Source organism: Rhopalosiphum padi, chromosome 1, assembly GCF_020882245.1.
Source record: "Rhopalosiphum padi isolate XX-2018 chromosome 1, ASM2088224v1, whole genome shotgun sequence".
NCBI lineage: Eukaryota > Metazoa > Arthropoda > Insecta > Hemiptera > Aphididae > Rhopalosiphum > Rhopalosiphum padi.
In genome coordinates, this window is record NC_083597.1 from 10,662,024 (window position 1) to 10,684,111 (window position 22,088).

General features: G+C 26.1%; 2 protein-coding genes across 4 annotated transcripts; both read right to left on the reverse strand.

The window, feature by feature from the left end:
* Window positions 1-8,240: 8,240 nt before the first annotated feature.
* On the reverse strand, window positions 8,241-15,830 carry LOC132932128 (N-alpha-acetyltransferase 35, NatC auxiliary subunit). 2 transcript variants are annotated; one of them, XM_060998355.1, is made up of 13 exons: window positions 15,621-15,830; window positions 15,324-15,481; window positions 14,348-14,454; window positions 13,458-13,585; window positions 12,923-13,146; window positions 12,476-12,626; window positions 11,981-12,412; window positions 11,699-11,893; window positions 11,500-11,640; window positions 11,199-11,377; window positions 10,937-11,138; window positions 8,704-8,973; window positions 8,241-8,635 (listed from the first exon to the last, which is right to left on the reverse strand). In XM_060998355.1, the coding sequence occupies exons 3-13, from the start codon at window positions 14,451-14,453 to the stop codon at window positions 8,495-8,497; spliced, it is 2,169 nt and encodes a 722-aa protein (XP_060854338.1). In that variant the 5' UTR covers window position 14,454; window positions 15,324-15,481; window positions 15,621-15,830; the 3' UTR covers window positions 8,241-8,494. The 2 variants fall into 2 exon arrangements, with proteins under 2 accessions (XP_060854338.1, XP_060854339.1); XM_060998356.1 differs by having other exon boundaries at window positions 11,981-12,159; window positions 12,223-12,412; window positions 15,324-15,827.
* A 3,952-nt stretch (window positions 15,831-19,782) lies between these two features.
* Window positions 19,783-21,555, reverse strand: LOC132918056 (MIP18 family protein galla-2). 2 transcript variants are annotated; one of them, XM_060979123.1, is made up of 4 exons: window positions 21,406-21,555; window positions 21,122-21,273; window positions 20,964-21,043; window positions 19,783-20,159 (listed from the first exon to the last, which is right to left on the reverse strand). In XM_060979123.1, the coding sequence occupies exons 2-4, from the start codon at window positions 21,234-21,236 to the stop codon at window positions 19,893-19,895; spliced, it is 462 nt and encodes a 153-aa protein (XP_060835106.1). In that variant the 5' UTR covers window positions 21,237-21,273; window positions 21,406-21,555; the 3' UTR covers window positions 19,783-19,892. The 2 variants fall into 2 exon arrangements, with proteins under 2 accessions (XP_060835106.1, XP_060835107.1); XM_060979124.1 differs by lacking the exon at window positions 21,406-21,555 and having other exon boundaries at window positions 21,122-21,399.
* Between the last annotated feature and the right edge of the window lie 533 nt (window positions 21,556-22,088).

Genomic DNA, 22,088 nt, shown 5'->3' on the forward strand with positions numbered 1-22,088 from the left:
AACTAATAATAATAAAAAATAATAAATACGAAAACTGTGACCAGTAAACGTAAAAGACGGTATATCTATTATATTGTACTATATGGTACAATGGTTTATAAGTATACTAAATTAAAAAATATGTTAATAATAAATGTAAATAATTATTTATGTAAGACCCTTGTTTATAATATAAGACAACTATATATTTATTCAAAAATAGTTCCTGATTTTGAACGTTTTATGTATACGTTTATTACTGTCATAAAGGTCAACAATTATACTCTACAGATTTCGACCGATTTTACGCATCTGTTTTCGATTTATTTTCTGAATTGGTCCAATGGGTGGGATGAGTATATACGATCGTACGATACGGTGTGTAATTTTTTTTAACCGTTTCATCTCTACACTCTAAACAGAAATTGATCGTGATTTACAATGAATACGTGAGGGAACACAGAAACAAAAGTTCTATAGTCTAAACTGAGTTTAGATAAAGAGTATAGTTTACTTTATATACATTACTTTTAGTGACAAATCATAACATGGGTTTTATAAACCATATCAATATAATTGGCGAATTTACATAATGTAATTCATCAAACATCTAAAATGTATAGCTAAGGACTAAGCAATGTATTTTTGTCTCTCTCAAAATGTATTAAATCATGTAAAAACCAAATTAGAATCATGCAATATCTAAAATGTAATTATTTATTAAATACATTTATGTATAGACCACAGTCATACATATAACCTACGGGAGACAGACAAATCGTTGGAAATTATTAATAAGTTCTAATTATGTAAACATTTTGATTTGAAAAAAAAAATAAATAAAAATGTTCAGAAATTAAAGTATTAATAATAGGATATCTACTAATCGATGAACTACTTTATAATAATAATAATAATAATATGTAATCGTTCTTTAAATTGTGAACCTATATATTGTTCCATTTCAATAAGAAATGAATAGGTACATCATACTATTCATACTCAAATATGATTTGTAGTATAATTTATTATTTTATTATTATTTACAGCTGTTCATCGATTATTATACTTTTATTTTTCTTACAAATTTAATTAGTATAACATACAGCTTAACTATAATACTGCTACACTGTAATATACCAATTTAAATATGCGTTAATCTTAATTACAACATGTGCGGTGAAGATTTAAGTTTTTAGTTAACTATTTATACGAGTATATAATAAAATATAAGTAGACAAGTTGTTCGGTTACTATAATTGTAAATTGTCACGTTATCACTTCTGTTAGAGAAAAAAATATTACCTAATAACTTCTAAGACAAAAATCAAACTTTATTATAAAAAAAAAATGTAATCACGTTAAAATTTAAAAGACGCACTTTAATTCCCCCAATCACTATGATATTAATAATACATATTATATTTGTTTCGATAAAATCTGTGAGTTTATGTTTTTATAAGCACTTAAAATTTTGAACAGTATATTATAGTTTATGATACACCGACCTATATACGTTCATATAACCGTACAATAATATCCATATAATAGTGCAATACTCATATATTTTTCGAAGCATCAAACGATCTACGCATAAAGGATATACCTACCCGAAAAATCAACGACGTAATTGAAATACGTCTTTGTATTAGATAGTACTTGAGAATTACACATGCTTATAACAGTTATAAGCAACTATACATATTTAAAGATAAAACGATAAATTTATTAATTATACAAGTATGTATTTACTATTTTATACATTTTTACGATTTCCTCATTTTATTGTAAATAGATAATTTGTATTCAACTTAATATTGTGTTTATATTAATTTTTCATTAAATTTCCTTTTTGTTTCATATCCATGTAGAGTTCTGTAGTTTAAGTCGCTTTAAAATCTGAGTGAAACGACAAAAGTCGTCAAAATTAGAGACATTATACGTAGGTATACAATATTTATGAAATGTTCAAACTTAATAGCTAAGGTTTGAAAAATTAATATTAAATTATTCATATTAATTTCAACGAAATTGTCAAATTATAATTACTAATTTACATGTATATATACAAAAAAAATGTAATTATGTTGTAATTCATTTATTATTCACATGAATTTGAAACTTTTAGTTATTATATATTTTCTATATAATATACAATAATGAAATTTTAAATTTTTTTAGATTAATGTTAATATTTCAATCGTTATATGGTATGTTGGTATTGATTTATTCAAATTAACAGCTTTAAGTATCAAATGAAATTCGAATTATTACTATATTATACTTATAATATTTCTAAACTTTCATGATTACTAATTAAAAAATAAATTACTTTAACTATATGATAAAATCAAAATGTATGATTGAACCACAAAACCGATGTCTAACGAGTTTTAAATAAGAACCAACAAATTAAAACTAATTACGTACTAAATATTCACAACAAAATTTGTGAAAAATTGTTGGCGAGGAGATAGGGTTACATACGTTAAAATATTCTTAGAAACATAAAGGTCGACAGACTGTCTCTGCTTAATGTAATTATTCGTATCATTCAATTAAAATTATAATCATTACAGTACATGCCCTATTCATTGACAAGTAGACTTCACTACTATACAGCAAAGCTACTTCTACGGTTTTTTTATAATTTAGTTTTTAGTTTTTTTTGTGCCTAATATAGAAATCTACCGTAACGTTAATAATTATTGTTATTATTATTATATTTCTTCCGCAACTTAACTCGCGACATCGTGTTATCTATCTTATGGTGCATAAATTATTATATCGAAAATATTGATTTAAATCGTTGTAACTATTTGATTTATTTGAAGTATTTACTTGATATTATCCCGCATATTTTATTTAATATAACCGTGTTATTATTTAAATGTTTTTGTATTCAAAAAACGGATAACAGAGAAAAATAAAGAAAAATATTTGAAAAACAATGCTGTAATAATATTATAATTATGCAAAACGGAAAACTCGAGTACAAGATGTACTGATTAATTAATCATATGAGTAAATAAATCGTTTGATGGAGTGTACTAACGCGGTATACCTACGTCAAAAGGGAGATTTTGTCAACATTTTATCAGACACTTCATAGTAGTAATAATAAATAATAATGCAAATAATTATAATAATATATATATATATATATAGGTACCTATAACGGTAATTGAAGTACAGCAAGAATATGAGTGTGTTCTCTTAAGTATATTAAAACAAAAATAATATATACATATTGCATATATAGTATGTAAAAGAGGATATAGTGCTAGCCATTCGACATGATTTCCTCGAATCAATGATTATATACATGTTATTATAATTTATAACTTACTATATAATATATATTATATATATATTGGTGTAGCCGTGTAGGTAATTACTAATTAGTAAACAATATTACTTTAACAATTTAACATTACACTACATGTCTACATTATTATTTACACTGTAATACAAGTGTAAATGACGTATCCTGATAACTGATAAGTGTTCCAAGGTTCTTACTCAATTATATGGTGGTAAACCTCACTAAACCGATAAAATATCTTCACGAAAGGTATACTAATAAATTATAATATGAATTTCCAATCTGAATTTTATCACATAAGAAAGTCAGAGAAGATCTGTAGTCATCAAAAGGAGATCAGAATGAAATATTCAGCGTTAAAATACACTATAGTTCATCATGGATATAGTTAACAGTGTATTTTGAAATAGCTACTGCACTTAGCCATTGTTTTCTTAAAAAAAGGAGAAAAGTAGGTAACCATTCTGCTGTATAGTAAGAGTCGAGAGCATTTCGTCATTGAGTAGTTACATCCATTACAACATTACAAAATGAGTGTGTTAAATTTGAATTCAATGAATAACGATTTTAGCAAAGATGGTCTATTATCATAAATAATGCTTGAATTGAGGGGGGCATATAGGGTGTAACCCCATATAATTATATCCTAATTAAAGACATTTAAATATTTAGATATACACATTTTTTTACACTTTTGCATTTTCTTTTTAATTTTTACTAATTCAAACATTGCAAATAAATATATTGCTATTGATTATTATTATTTATTTTGCTATTAGTAATACGGTATATAAACATTATAACATAAAATATATACCAACTATAAATAAGCAATAGCATAAATTTAATCAGAATGTTTTAAAAATATAATTTTATATACATACAAATATATACGTAAAAATTAGTCATTATAATGACTTACTGGTTATAACACTATAACAAATTAGAGCATTAATGATTGAATTTCAATAAGAAACATGGTTAATATTGTACTTTTTTTTATTTATATAATAAACGTTTTCATTATTAATCATTCTATGCAAATAATTGTCTATAAATACTAATATGTTATATACAAACTTTTACTTTATAATGTTTAAATGCCTATATAACATATTAATTAATACAAAATAAAATTATATAGGTACAATGATCGTGCGTGTTTAGTGGAGAAGTCGATTTTTGAAGCAAATAAGATGATCTATAAGCCAGTTATACTTTTCTGCTCAAATGACTCCGACATTTTATGGTGATAGGACGACATCTTTTCAGACGTTCTTTCAAATCTCCGGCATTCAAGTAACTTACGTTCAATTTTGAAAGTCGCTCGTCCAGTAAGCTCATGACAGCCAATATGAAACCTTGGGACTTTGTCCGGTCCCCATCTCAAGGTACGATGAAACCACGGATCCTATAGTCACAGATCTGCCGAACAATGACCCGTTTAACAGTAGCTCTGATATTTAACTGAGCTTATCCGTGGAGCGGAATAGACAGGCAGAGCCGACCATGTTTCAGTCATTTAACCACTTCCGAATCTAAGCTCAGTGGATTAACATAGCCGTTCTGCTATTATAGGTGATTTTGTCGATATGAACGGGAATCATCGTACCCCAACCGATTTGGGCTTATTTATTTTTTTAGTGTTGTGATCATGATTATGAGATTTACATTTAATATTTACCTGAACATCAAACATGAGAAATATATTAATAGCAAAAATAAAGTAGACAGCATTTTTGATTTATCTTAAATATCATCATAAGCACCATTTAATTTATTTTTGCTATTTAATATACTTTTTATCTTCTGGTAAATATTAAACGGAAAACTCATTATCACGATCACAATAGTAAAATAAAACATAAGCCAGCAAATTTTGCATATTATCATTACTGAATTTATAAATATTTCGGAATGTACGATGCATTCATTTACAATATGTTTTTCATCGAATATATTACCATTGTGCCATGGTGCCATTAAATTTTCAATTAACTGCAACATATCTGTACCATTTCTCTCATTTTCAAGTAATGCAAATACCAGTGTTTGGTTGTAAAATGATAAGTCTCCAACTAATAAATCGTAATTAATCACGTTTGCAGAACAAATATTTATAACGTAAAGACAAAATACTATAAAAAACATAATCGTTATTTATTATGAACTGTAAAAATGTAAAAATATATCTTTTACTTTGTATAATATGTATCTACATAAGTACATAACAATATATTCGAATAAGAAACAATTATAAATAAAAACATTGTTATTTTAAATAATACATAAAAAAAAACAATTTCTTATATAGAAACAGCTAATTAATTAAGCCATTAAGATATTAATTTTATAGTTGATAGATAATTGCGGGAAAAATTGTTAATTTTATATAATATATATTTTACTTCTCAAATAAATAATTTACTAAATAATACATATTTATTAAAAATTAAAAGTTAGAACCATATCAAACGAATAGCATTTATTAAATATAATAAATATACCATTATTTGTAACTGCTTACATGCTTTACAATTATACGTACCTACTACCTATATGTACTTAATATACTTTTTATATATATTATACTCTTTTTTAATTTTAATTTTAACATTTATGTTCATTATTATTTTAGTTTTTTTGCTATCTGTTATCAACTCTATTTTAGACTTGAATACTTTAACTAAAAATCCATGAAATCAATAGTTGAAACTTAAAAGAAAAATTTAATGAATAGATATTATGTTTGATTTTAAATTTGAATGATAAAATATGGTGAAACGTGAAAATATAGTATAATACATTATACTTTAAACTACAGGTATTAATTATCTATTAACAAACACTGATTAATGCATTCAAAATAAACATTTTGATTAATTAGCTTCAGATCACCCATTTGGTAACAGAAAAGAGATATTTAAAATAATCATTTTTAATAATATATTGGACTTATAATTATCAAAATGACAAATTGCATTTGATTTATTGCAGACAGTGTGTTGCGAAGAACATTCGTTGTCGGGCAGAGACGCGCCGTCGTCGGAAATGGAAGTGCAGTCGGTCGAGTTAACCGTCGATCGAGGAACGACTGCCACCATTTCCGATGTCAAGCTGGCGGATGTTGACGCAGAAATAAACGATATGAACATGCTACCGATCAAAGGAGAAAAAGTACAAAATACGTTTGGAGATTTAGTGGGTTGGCTAATTTTAATAATTTTAATTGATGTACGTGTATGATGTATGTTTTTGCGTGCAGCATATAAAAATGTATCCGAGTTGAAGAAATAAAACACGTACCTATTGCAGATAATATGAAGTTTTTTCGAATTAGACATTATTTATATTCGATGTCGATATAATACTTCCACAATTTTTTTTTTAACATTTAATAGAAATATATACAATCTGTTATACAGTTTACAATAAGCATATGAGCGCGACAAAGTAGTTGTCTTGAATGCTTGAGGTGAGTAGCCGGAGTAGCTACCCAGCAGTGGCACTTGACTCTTCTATCTTTTATACATCCAAAACTATACAGGGCATTTTTTAAATTTCTATTAGAGGGAGAACTGTTGCAGGGATTACGGGAAAACATATCAAACAAGTGATATAATATAGCCAATATAGATATATAAGTATTATAAGTATACTGGATTTATATACCACTAATAGTCCACTATAGATCAGTAAATAGTAATACTCAGAATTTTTAAGCTCAAAAGCTGAATAAGCGGATAAACCAATAAACGGTGGCTTAGCGATATAGATGTTGTATGACTGAAAATTGTACTATATTTACATTGACGATTGTATAAACACTAAGACACTTGTGTCTTGTATTATAAAGAATATTAGAATAGAATTAACTCCAAATAAATGTACATTATAGTGTCGTTAGTACCTATCGTCAAAGTGTATATAGGTATACTTAAATGTTGTATTTATCGTTTTTTTTTTCTTGAACTATACAATATTTATCTAATAAACCGATCGTCTAGTCTCGAAATAATTCACATTAGTTCAACAATTTATCATAATATATTATAAAAAATAAATAATTGGTTATAATATATTATATATATATATATATATATTATGTCAATGTGCCAAACTTTAAAAAATAAATTCAGGTCAAATGAAAATACAACGGCCAAAGTTATATGTAACTTATATAAACTGTATATAAAAACATTTTGTAAAAGTTTATTAAGTTTAACTTTCAAAAGAAATATTAATAACGCAATTCAATGAAATTGATACGCAATACATTGATATTTATTAGTTTATTACACATAATTAATTTTGAGTAGCGTACGAAGTACTTCAGCTACTAGGCATCTAGTTTATATTAATATCAGTAATTTTATCATTCTCGTATCCAGGAGAGGGGGGAGGGGTGTTTTGGCCATTTTGGGTGTCAGGACACCACCCTTCAGCAATATAATTACATAATCAAAAAATATAATAATGTTCAGTATGAAATTATTAATTTAAGTATAATATAAACTAAATATATACCAAATTACCACTAATTACGATTAAATATAATATTCAAATTAAATAGTTTGATTGTTAGAAGTTGAGTATAATGTATAATATAAGGTATAGAAATATTAATTTATGAACATAAATTTCCTTGAGATGTAAAATAGTAAAATGAGGTATTGGTGGACCCATTCACCTCATAAAATATGCCATTACCTGTAGGTATAAAATCTTATAAGTAATAACCAATATTTGTACATGTTATTGTAAGTTTTCTTTGATTAGAAGGTGATTATAAGTTACATGATTTTTAATAGTTGATCAATTTTCACTGATTAATAAGCTAAGATAAACTTGTGATCGAGCCTTGACAGTAACAAATCGTAAATGCTCTAAAGATTATAATTCTATTACAAGATTGACCGATAAAAGAAAAAAAATGTTCTTTTTTTTGTATCACACATTATATATTTATATACATATAATATTATTAATGTATAATGTATATTAATTGATATATTAGACAAAAATTTTTTTTACATCACAACACGTCTCAACACATTTATACAAAAAAAAAAAAAACAAACAAATGCCACATACAATTTTAATGATTAAATTATTTTGTGTTTAATTATTTTGGATTCAAACAGTCTTTAAATAATTAAATATCTTTTTAGTCTAAAATATTGTTCAAGATTAGCTGAGCTTTAATATAGGAAAGTGAGAATTAGTTGTGAAATCAAAATCCAACGATACATCTGGTCCTCTCATATATCCACTAGCTAGTAACTTCATGGTTACAAAATTTGTTTTACATACTTTTATTAAATCAAGTACCTAAAAAGAATACACAGAATTTAGTATTTAATACAACAATAAAATTATTAATTAATTTTGGTAGTTACTTGTTGCGAGTGTGGTTGTGCAATTGTATCTAGAAGACACCTTGCTTGATGAAATAGCTCACAACTATTTAAATATAACATTCCAGAATCTCCAGATGCTGAATCACGTATTTGGCATCTAGTCATTTGAAATTCATTATAAGAAAACGGTGGAGGTACAGCTACTGCTGAGAATGCAGCAAATCTGTGTTCATAGCGAACTTTTTCATTATCAAATTTTGCATGTTTTGGTGTTCGAATTTTACCTTCTAGTTGAAATCCTATCAATGTCTGTAAAACAATTAATATAATAGTTTTTAAATATGTTACTAGTCTAAATATTTATACAAAAATATAGTTCATAATGTCTATCATCTTTTTTGTAGTTACTAATAACATTTGTTTTTTAAATATTCAAAAAATCCTATATCTAATAAATAATAATTAAATGTATGCATTTTTTTACTCAGATAACTTGAAATAATCTCCCTGAGAATGGGGGTAGAGTTTACCTTCAGTAGTCTATGCCCATTATAAGAGGTGATCAAGATATATCCTCAAGAGTGCATATAATTGCAACAGATCTGACAAACACAGGTTAACAAACTTTCCAGCAAAGGAATGCCATATGGCCCTCAACCTTGTATTGACAAACCAAGAAGAGTTGACTTTGATGTAGCTATCATCAAACTAAAAGCCAATAAATCTTCTAGTGAGGACAATTTAACAGATCAAAAATAGTAGCAAGAAATATAAAGATGCTATGTATGAACTCTCATATACTGTACATAGAAAATGAAAAGATACCAACAAATTGGAGTAATGGAATAATATGTACTATTTTCAAAGTAAGAAATAAGATAGAATGCACAAATTACAGAAGAATTATGCTGCTAAGTGTCTCATATAAAACGTTATCAATTAAACTGCTAATGAAACTAGAGGAATATTCTGAAGAAATACTGAATGAGCAGTAAAGAAACCACTGATCAAATCTTAAGATATACAGATAATAGAAAAATGCTTAGAATTTAATACTATTCTACTTCAATACACCTACATTGTATTGACTACCAACAGCACACACACATATAAATATATAATATACAGAGTGCGGCATAAGTCAGTTCCTGCTGTTAATAATAATAATAATAAGCAGTTTTTTGATAACAAGACAGCGGGAACTGACTTATGCCGCACTCTGTATATACATATACACCAGTTATTAGAAATAAAAGAATTAAATATTATTATAACCAGGAATATTATTAGGTACAATAAAAATATGTAATACTATTATTTTAAATATATATAATATTCAATATTATATGATTCACGGGCTAGTACCACACTGCTCGCGGCACATGGATTGGGAACCGTTGCCTTATCTGAAACATTCTTCAATATTATTTTGTACCAAGTTGTAAAAGATATAGTTAAAACAGGAAATATTATCAAGAATTCTTGACTAATTTGAGAATATTCAAACAATATTGAAATAATAGCAAGCAACAAAGATTCTATGAAAGAAGCTTACTGCAGTATAGAAAATAAGGGAGAATACTGGGCTTAAAAATGAATGAACAGAAAATTAAATATATGAAACTATCTTCAGTGGAGGCATAATTCAAGGTACAAAACCTTACAATCAGTGAATACAAAATATAGCGTTGAAGGTTTAAAACATGTTGCGTATCTTGGATCTTTATTTAATAACAGTAATAAAATTTCAAAAGAAAAAAAATATGACTGGCAATTGTGTTTACTTAGTCACTATCATAATCATCAAATCAAAGCTTCAATCGAAAGCTACTAAGATGAAGCTATACAAAACCCTAATTAGATCCTTAGTCTGTTATGGAGCTGTAACTTGGACACTGTCAAAATCAGATGCCAATAGATTACATATTTATAAGAGGAAAGTGGTACAGAACAATAACATAATAAAATAAATTTTATAAAATGAAAATATTGTGTAATACGTAGAATCATACAGAATTAGAATAATCAGATAGATGATTGGGTGATGTCGAAAGATTATTCAAAAGCATAATGTATGTCAAAGTGAAATAAATCAGAAAACTAGAGATGCTAAGAATTAGCAGGCTAGATAGTACAAGTAAAGATCTATGACGGATTGGTATATTGAAGTGGAAAATTACTACTAAAGAGAGTAATGAGTGAAGAATTATTTTGGAAGCCAAGGGGTCATCACTATAAATTTTAATGCTTAGGAGTAGTATTAATAGTATACCTTGAAATAAGCACCAGTTAAACTTTGCATTGCATGGCACATAACAATTTCTTGACTATATGGATGTGGTTTTTTCTTTTTAGGCTTATTCCGTTTTGTTCGATTTTTTTGAGAATCAACCAGTGAATCGCTGCCAAGCAACACATTATCAGCTCTATTTAATGTAGATACTAACCAACCATACAGAAATTGATATAAATACCTAAAATGATAACAATTTATTAATAAATAAATAACAATTTTTTTAAGTATGAGTTTTTACCAATAAATATACTGATATTCGTGGGGACTATAGAGTTCCAGTTCAAAACCAGAGAGTAAGTACATTATCATAATTCTAATTGTATGATAAATTATCCATGTGCTAAAGCTAGCTAAATGCTCTCTTGGTGGATCCAATTTTGATGAGAATGAGTGCAAAAATGCATCAACCCTCTGAGACTGATAATAAAATAACATAATAAATGTATTTAAAATTTAAAACAGTTACTTACTAAATAAATTAGTTTATAATCAATAGGTTACAATATTAATATTAAAAAGTATTGATTTCAAATATGTACCTCATCTTGTAGTGCTGAAAAATCTTCCATAAGATGTGCTAACTTATCTCTTTGTCTAGCTTTATTGTGGCCACAAATTTGAATCAACCCGGCAAATGGACGAGTACAATGTTCAAAAAAGTTGTATATACAGTCCTTAGCCTAAAAAAATTAAATACATTTTATTTGTATTGCAAAAGATAGAAAATATAAATATTACTTGAGAGTTAGACAAAATGTTTAAACGCGGTATAAGTGATGGTGGTGCTATAAATGACTTAGCCCATTCTCTAAGACAGTCCTCAAAATCCTGAGTACCAAATACTCGGTTAGGTTGAGGAAAATAAAGAGTTTGCATAATTGATCTAGATACAATACATAAGTGGTTATTGTGACCAAGTTCAATAAAACATTCCTAAAAAAAAAAAAAAAAACATATACAGAATTAAACTATATTCAATATTAATATAATAATATAATATACTATCATGGCAAAGCATACCAAAGCACTAATAAAAGTTGTACAATTTGTCAGTTTACAAATTTGTTTCAGTCTTGTTAACAACGAATCAAAATAAACATAAGCTTCATCAGCCGGTTTAATTTTTGTATAACGAGGAAATGTAGGTGGTAACAATTTTTGATTTATTAATGGGTCAAAGCCCAAGTCATAACACCAATCTGAAAAATATAAACAAAAAATAGAATAGAGCATGAAATTGAAATAATTTGATGTTTTCTCACGGCCAACTTTGGGAACTCCTTTATCCACAGTGCTTATTAAAGAAGGAATCAATAATCCACAAGTAGTTAACAACCTCTGGGTTTCTCCCATTGAACTTGAATGATTCTCACGTCGATTAAAAGAAAGTAAAATTTGAAAAAAAAGTCTAACAAACTTAATTCGTGTATTTAATGCAATATAGGATTCATTCTGTAAAAAAAAATGATTTAAAAATAAAACAGTGGTTAATAAAAAAAAATCCATGTACTATACTTCATCACTATTTGAATTTGATTTTAATTTATGACTTATAGACTCATCAACTTCTCTCATCATACCAATCACACGAGTGACAGAAATCTCATTAAAATAATGATAGTTATAAAGCGCAGGTTGAAAATCTTCTTCTTCAAAAACTTGTGCCCTGTAGAATATAATTGTATATTAGATAATTTATTATACAAGATGTTCAAAAACTGTTAAACGTTTGGAAATAGTCATTGGACTAATTGAGACTGATAAATGATAATATGATATAATTAATGAGATTATTAAATATTTTACATAATAAATATAATGTTATCTGTTATTGCTTTATGTGTATTAAAATATGCATAAAGTAATTAAGAATTTCTAAACTTTTTGACAACTGGTATAAATATATGTTACTTGTGGTACACAATGTATTATTTACTAGTTTAAGATATAAAAATTACTAACCTGTTAGCAAAGTCCCTAATTTCTTCAATAATTTTATAAATGCATATACAAAATGCTTTTAATGGAACAACTTCAATTTCATATGGCTTTTGGAAATATAGATTTGTGAACACTGTTTGTGCTAAAGAATGCCCTTCGAGCCATGATACAAGACAAGCTAATGTAACATCTATTATTGATATTTGTTCAGACACAGAAAGATCACTTAATTTCAAATCCTCTAACTGTAATTATATTTCATAATAAACATGAATACATTTAATTGTATATTTTTTTAATATTATTTATACATTAATTAAAACACATTTAATAAACAGAAAAACTTATTTAAGACTATCTCCAAGAAACTAATTGAAAAAAATATATCAAGCAGGAAATTTTTTATCACTACTGTCAACGAAGCATCTTAAACAAGTTTTACTGTATTCAATAAGTAAAATAAATGTTTAACACTGAATTATTCTGTTATTCCTTTACAGGTTTATAAATTAATTAATGAATACCAATATAAATATATAATAAAAATTAGTTTTACTTTTATTGCTTTTGATTCACGATTACACATCATCCCTGCATCCATTTTGGGATCCATTATTTCAATAGCTGACATGGCTTCAAACAAACCAAAAAAGTATCCATGTAAAAGTTCACCTAATTCTAACTCTGAAATAAACAAAGTTTATGTTTATTTATTAAAAATAAATGTAAGTAAGAAAACAATAATATTATATAAATATTTAATTACATCTCATCCTTTTGAATTTTAATATGAACTATTTGTACAATAAAATTAATAAAACTAATAAAGTTAATATTTATTTAATCAGATATAAACTGAGTAGTTCTAACATAAAATCCACAATAAAAATAAGGGTATGATATTTTAGAATACAGTTACCAAAATGTATAAACTATTATCAAAACTAAAAATAAAATAGACATTCTATATGTTATGGATACTTATTTATTATTTTTGTATCCAATATAATTTTACATTAAGACATTTAGACATTGACTATTTTTATGACATGTATGTATAAATATTTACATTGAAATAATTATTGTAAATACTAATATGCTACCATTAAACATTAAATATGAAATTAAGTAGTTCTGTTTATAATTATAGAAACTTATCCACCAGTTTAATAACAAAAATAATATATTCCCCAATACATATTAGCCACGATAAATTATAAATAATAAGGAAAAAAATCTAAAACAATACTACATTATACGAAAAGAATATCTCCCGTAATAGGCCACCTATTTTTTACAGCATTATTAAAAACTCAGTGGAATTACTTACTCACTAAAATGAGAGTAAAGACATTATAAAATAAAATAATGGCGTAAAACAAAAACAACATATAAACTATAAAAATATAGATTATTCATTTTGTAAGACAACAATAAATATATTACCTTTGATTGAATCGAAAAATTCTGGAGTAACATCCTTCCAATTATAACTTGGATTAGATGTAGACTCATTTTTTTGATTTGAAATTGATTTACAGTCAGTCTCCATTCTAAAAATCAATAACTATATTAACATGAATTTTTAAACATATTATTAATTAGTTAGTAAAAATTATAGGCATACATACGGACAACATATTATACTTAAACGGATTTAATGAAAACCACCTTTTTATTGTAAAATTTGTTAGAGTATAATAAGTATTTATTTACATATTACGATATTTTATAATAATTTACATAAAATCATTATTAAGAATCGATCTGCAGTGTGAAAAGTTAAATAATTCATATTACTAATTCAAATTTTGAATTATATGTAAAAAAATGTTCAAAATAATTATCTGCTAAATAATTTATGTACAATTAAATAGGATGGTACTCATTAAATTAAAATAAATTTTCATTGCAATATGATACTATTCTTTACATGATTTTAAAAATCTAAATATGAATCTGCAAATATAGTCAAAGTTCCTAGCTAGGTATACTAAAAATTAAATAATCAGTTTTTGAATAAACACACTATTTAAAGATAAAAAGCTAGCTTGATAAATCAAGAATAAATAACCTATTATTAATAACATACAAAAATCATAATATGTTTTACTACTCCTAAATGCGGAAAATATTTTTTAATCATACGATTTCCAGGGTGCTACTAATGGACGATTATCCCACTCACGTTTCCTGATTCCTTCCCATAAAATACTTTTATAGTAATACAATGTAGTATACATTGTATATTTTGTACAAATTGTAAATTTATGTATTAAAAATATATTATATGTACATTATCAATAAAGTTTATTTCATTTTTGATAATCTGTTTCCTGAATTGAATAGTAAGTGTCCTGTTATTTTACTACAAAACTTAGCCAAAACACAATATTGAACAACAACGGGAGAATATGCCAACCTGATAATATTTCTTTTTGAGATTGCAATCAACAGATGAGGGATGACGGATAATTTTGGTAATTCGATGAACTGTATGTCCGGCGATGGCGGGTCAGGTAATACCGTCTTCCGTAGCACTGAGAGCTTTACGGCGCAGATAGGCGTTTTTATCGACTGCTGTATTGATCAAAAAATTAGAGTAATATGAATTAGAGAACACATTGCTCGCGTTATTTTCGTACGTGCACCAAATTGCGGTGCACGGCGGCAGCAGTGTGTTTGTGTAAAACGCATTGGGCACGTCGGATGCCTGTACCTCATTTTATGCGACGCGAAGACTGTAGTGTTTGGGTACCATACAAATAGGTATGTAGTTATTTTCGTGTGCAGTGTGCGCGTGCAAAAACTTAAATAATAAATATTATTATATTAATAATGTATAACGTAATAATTTATTATTCATTTTTCGTTTAAGTACTTATAGAAATGCGATACGACTAAAAAATATATAGTCGAGAACGTTATCAAAATATCAATCGGTGTTATCAGTGGTCAGAGACCGCAATAGTGTTAGCAGCAGCAGCAGCTGCAGCTGGGCAAGCATCGTCGACGACTGTCAGAACTCAGAAGGCATACCAACAGTAAAGTTGTAATCGCGTAGTTTTTCGTACATATAATTTGTTCTGTGGTATAATATATTAATAATATTATTGTAATATTGTAATGCGGTAATGCAGTACATTCCATAGACATATTATTAATATTAATATGTTTATGGTATATTCTTATTTCTTACTCAATGTGTGGTAGTCAGTAAACTGGTAGATGTATTGACCGAACCGACCTCTTCATGTTCCGGTAACCAGTAGGCAGTAACCAATAACCACCAACGCTTGTCATGCGTATGCCGATTGCCGATAACTACCACGACCACGATGTAGAGAACATCGTGATTCGTGACCACGACTATATTAAAGAAAATAATTATTTGTATTTTTGTAATAGTAGTCATGATAGTAGTAAAATGTATCCAATGTTGTAAAAATTTCAACTTTTAAGCATTTTTAGTGCTGCAAAAGGTGATGATAGACTTAAAACAGAAAATAACCGTACAGACACCATTGTAAAATCAAATTTCAATACATTAGTCATTCGACTTAGAATCTAAAAATAAATGGACAAGTTAATGATACCGCTCTGCAAGACATAAAGTATTCAGTGGGTCACTCTAATGTATGACGTAGGTTGTATGTATTAAATTCCGATTCAATGAAACATGTATATCATTGGATGGAATCGCGAAAAAAATGCTTAAAAAAATTAATTTTAAATATAAATAAATGTATTAGGTAATATATTTTACATGTTTATTAAATTATACATAATATTTATTTTAAATACACATAAGCTGAATTAATCTTATAGTTCAACAACATATATTATGTCTATTACATTATTAAATTATTATTATTGTGTTATAGTGTAACCAACAAAATATCTATACTCTTATTATTTCATTTTTGATTATTGAATTTTATCATGATTGTATACATTATTTATCGAAAATGATAGATATTTTTTTAAATTTATTATTATTATGTTACCACAAACGTCACAAACGTGAATATTTTGTTCCTGTGTTCTGTTAAATATGTACCATTACTATTTGGGTTTTTTTTCCGCCTCCCCATTGGATGAGAATAACCATTCTGAGCCGAGACGTTTGTAACTTTGTCAGCCTAGTATTAATAAATAATATTACTACTTACTAGAATACTTACCTTATAATGTTTATTATATTAATATAATTATATGAGCCATTAGGTACCTACTATATACCTGATGTTAAAATAATTATTTTTACTATTACCATTGATAGTTGATAAATAATATTCTATTACTCTATATTCTATTATTATTTCAGAGGCGTAGCCAGAATTTTTACTTTCTTGATTTTTAATCAAGTAAGTATGGTAATTGAAATGATAAAAATGTAACTCAGATGTAATGAGTAAGTGGATAATTAGGCTAGCTTTAACATAAAATATTAATGAGAGATCCGATATCACATCCAAGCGGTATAACGATTTGAATCCAAAAAAACGTCGGCGTGAACAGTCCAAAAATTTCTATTTTTTAACTTTTCTCCAAAACTATTATAGTTAAAAAGTAAAAAAGTTGGTTGATAGCTCATTCAAAAGGGATTACCAATTAGATACAAAATATGAGATTAAAAATTTTCAAAAAAAATTATTTAATTTTTTACAGTTAAAAAATAGTTATTTTTTGCTAGATTTTCATTTAGCGTGGTAGATTACCAAAACTGGAGAACGGATTTTGTTATTTGGGGTCTTGGTAGAATGTTCGATTCACATTGGCTAGGAGAAGTGCTGTGAAGATTTTCAGAACTATCTTCAATTGTTGACTCACTACAAAGCTATAAAGCTGAAAAACATAAAAAACGCCTAATAAAATGTGTTTTAATGTTTTTTGAAGCTCTGTAGTGAATTAACTATAAATAAAGTTCTGAAAATTTCACTGCACTTCTAGATAATGTGAATCTAACAAGACCCCAAACAACAAAATCTGCTCTCCGGTTTCGGAGATCTATCTCATTAAATGAAAATAAAATACATTATACATACATATTGCATAAAATTAATACATTTCTAAAAATTGAAAATCAAGAAAGTTTACATGCCGATCTCTGACTTGGAAAGCGTTTTTTTATGGGGGGGGGCTAAATACTTTTAACTTATACTTTTTACTTTTATACAACAACAAAACAAAAATACTGTTAACATATTAACATTTATTTGCTGTTAACGTATTAACTATTTTAAATAATTAAAATTTGTAAGACAATTTCAATACTTAAATTTAAATATTTCAAAACAATACACAAAATATGACCAGGGGGGGGCTATAGCTTCTTTAACCCCCCTTCCCTTGGCTACGCCAATGGTCTATTCTATAATCAATAGTACTATAACAGTAATACAGTGGGCTGAATTAAATTTTTTTTGATTCCATATGAATTATTTATGAGGAACTTGGAACGATTGAAACATAGTGTTCAATTTTTAAACTTAAACTATAAAAATTGAAAATATTATAAATTCTTTACTACAAAATACTGTTAGTTTGTAAATTGTTGTGAATTTGACAAAATTTATAAAAATTTGAAATTCATATTTAAAAAAAATGTGTTCCTATATGTAATACAACATATTTTTAATATTATAATGCAACTTAAAGAATAATTTTTGTGTAAGTTGTATAATATTCTCAAGAATTTTGATTCAATGGGAATTTTTATTGACATTTAAAGATAAAATAACTAAAAAAAGTAGAAAATTTCAAATATCATTAATTAGCTCCAATAGAGTCAAAATAGTTTGAAAATTATAGGTACCATAGTCTATAAATAGAAAATTATAATATAAACACCTGGTAAAATTTTCAAGTTTATATAATTATTTGATTTTGAATTATAACAAGATAAAGAAATCTATTTAGTTTGTTTTATTGGTTTTGCATAAAAATTCCAGTTTTTTTCTTAATTTATACTTACTTTATATTTTTAAAATAGAATTAAAAAGTGCGCATAGTTCCACAGATATTTTTTTGTTAGCGTTTTTAAAAGCTTTTACATTTCAATGAATTTCAATTTCATCAAATTCTCAACAATTTTAAAACTATTTTGTTGTTAAAAATATTTACTATGTTTACTTTTAATATTTATTGTTGATGTTTGAAAATGTAATATAAGGATAGTAAGTTGTAAGTGGCATTGTTTTATGGTGGTTAATATGTGTGGTAACTAATATTACCATATTATAACAAGTACTTGATTTATTTTATTTTTGAGGTGGTCATACTTAAAACAGCAAATTTGTAGATGGCTATAACAAAAAAGTTGGGTAACATTGATCTAAAACATATTTTAAAATTGTATTTATTTTATATTCATTATTGTTAATACTGGATAAAAACGATCAAAAGATTTATGATATTTGACATATTTATAGCTTCAAAAAAAAAAAAAAAAAATCCAGTATAATTTATCAATAAATATTACTATACTTTTATTGTTTTTCAGCAGTATGTTTATTTTATACTGGGCATTTAGCATTTATTAATCCTATTTTATTAAGTTAAATATTATTTTTGAAAACTATTTTAAAATATAATTTTAATATGGAAGAAAAGAAAAAAAGTAAATTCAAAAAAAGTAAAATTAGTTATAAGAAAAATAAAGTGTTAGAAATTCTATATAGTTTTATTAAACGTAACTTTAAAAAAAGGTTAGATTAGATCATATGAAGTTTGAAGCAGTCAAGCAGTATCAACTTAAAATAATGACTTAGATACAATTTTAAAATGTTTGAATGTATCAAAAAGTTAAAAGGATGATTAATGCATATTATATAGCGTGATTAATTTTTGATAATATTATGTAAAATACACTATTAATATAATAATATAAATATATAGGATTTATTAATGACTATATTTATGTATATATGTATATACATGGTTTATCTTTTAGATTAAAGAACAATTTTAAGACTAAAACAATGATGATTTATGCAGTAGCTATACATTTATTTAAGACTGTTGATAGATGCGTATTCTCCAAAGCTGCAGCCACTCTTTCTTTGTCATCTAATTGTTTATTGATGGCATGTTCGGATGCATGAGTACCCGGTGTTATGGTAACAGATATTTTAAAACGCGGTGGTAGACACCATAAGAGTCGAACTTTAATAGATAATCCAATTAATGTAGCCATACTGCAGTGAGGGATAGTTGGTGTAAATAATACTTTTACTGTATTGGTACTATCTTCAACCTATAACATTAAAATATATTTTAAAAGTATTAGATATTTTAGAACCTTGTGTTATACATAAAATTATTAATAATATAATAAAGCTTTAAACTCCCAGTAGATATAATTGCATATAAAACATATTCTTGAATTTAGAAAAAATAAATATATACAATGTCTGTCTAGAAAAATATGGTCTCTAACTTAAAAAGCATACTGTGATAAAATGGAGATATAATATATTCTATTATATAGTCTATAACTTAGTTTAAAACATTTAAATTAACCAATTTTATAACTTATATATTGAATATTTAACTATATACAACTATGATGGATCATAAGTAATATTTGAGTGAGTCAGTAACACTAATAACAATTATGCAAGTCTTAAGACTTCTTTAAATTTAAACAATTGAAAATAGACAACTATACAAACATAAAAGATTATTTTGATATTTTATGAATAACGGTAAAGAATTTGACTAATATATTATAGTAAAAACTTAAAAATGAAAGATTATAAATAAATAGTTAAAAATTAATATTGGTTTTTCACGGATTTAAAATTATTGTTCTATGATTGTAAATACTAAATATTATACAACTCGATAGTCAGTAACAAAATGTATACAACATAAAAACCTAAAGAATTTAATGAGTCAAATGCAGTTTTAAAATTATTAAAAACAAAAAATTCATAACTACTTTATAATCAAATTTATAAAAATATACATAATATGTAATATTTTTTTTATGATACTGCTAACATGGGGAAAACAACATGATAATTTCTCAAGTTAGGTCATTATTTTATATAATTACCTCAATTAAACTTTGATCAACAACTCTTAATTCTTCAAGAGACAGTGGATGTTCTGGATCTGTTATTCCTCTAATTAAATCTAATATTTTCAAGAAAACACAATAGTTCAGTTGTATTAGTAAAAGTGTATTATTTATAACTGCTAAAACTAATTTACCAAATATTTCTCTTGAATCAAACTCTTCCGCTTCATTGTCATCCAAATCTTTTTCACTAACTTTCCTCTCTTCGCTTTTTTCAAATAAAGTTGGGTTTTCGTTGTCTAAACCCATTTCAATTTCAATAAAGCGGCAAACTCGATAGTTAATGCTAGAACAGTATTTACTATTTAGGTAGTGTTATTTGACTATACAATGTTGTAATGCTTGTAGTTGTAATTCGTTGATACTAAACTTTAAAGTAAACTATTTAAATTGTTCAATATAAATGCTGAACACTTACTTTTAATAGCTTATTTCTTTTTAATTGTAAATTTGTAATACATATTTACGTTTATTATCACGAGTATTGATAAAATAATTGTATTGTGATAACTACTATTTAATCGTGGTATACAATCATAATATACCAAAATATATTTTAAATAGTAATTCACTGATAATACCTTTGATAATGAAGACTACAAAAATAAAGAGACTACGGTTGTGCATATAAAATTATAAAATAAACACATGAAATAAAACCACGATGTAGAGAAGATCTTCTCTACGTCACGAATAAAACCCATGAATAAATCCGACACTATGATTGGTTTATATATTTAGAGCGAAAATTTAAATTATTACACACTTATTATAAACTTATGGTTATGGTATAGATAAATATTAAATACTCGTAATATGATTGCACATAGTTTGATATTTAATTACATTTAATTGTAATGTAAAAATTTAAACTTATAATTCACATTATCATGGCAGAATTATTGGGACTCTATCCCGACTTTCAATAAACTGAAAAAGATCAAAAAGTGGCACATTCCTCAAAACCTAAACAGGCGTCAAGCAGTCACTCTAACTAGAGCGAGAATTAGACATTCTTTTTTGACCCACTCATTCTTAATTAACAAAGATCCAACACCTATATGCAATAAATGCCAACAAGACTTAACCATCCAGCACAAC

Coding starts and splice junctions, on each gene's coding strand:
- LOC132932128 (XM_060998355.1), bottom strand. CDS start 14,453: ATGGAGACTGACTGTAAATCAATTTCAAATCAAAAAAATGAGTCTACA. Junction 13,147..13,457: donor GTGAATCAAAAGCAATAAAA/GTAAAACTAATT, acceptor ATATAATTACAG/TTAGAGGATTTGAAATTAAG. Junction 11,378..11,499: donor TTTCAGCACTACAAGATGAG/GTACATATTTGA, acceptor TTTTATTATCAG/TCTCAGAGGGTTGATGCATT.
- LOC132918056 (XM_060979123.1), bottom strand. CDS start 21,236: ATGGGTTTAGACAACGAAAACCCAACTTTATTTGAAAAAAGCGAAGAG. Junction 21,044..21,121: donor TGATTCAAGAGAAATATTTG/GTAAATTAGTTT, acceptor TGAAAATATTAG/ATTTAATTAGAGGAATAACA. Junction 20,160..20,963: donor TTGATCAAAGTTTAATTGAG/GTAATTATATAA, acceptor TTAATGTTATAG/GTTGAAGATAGTACCAATAC.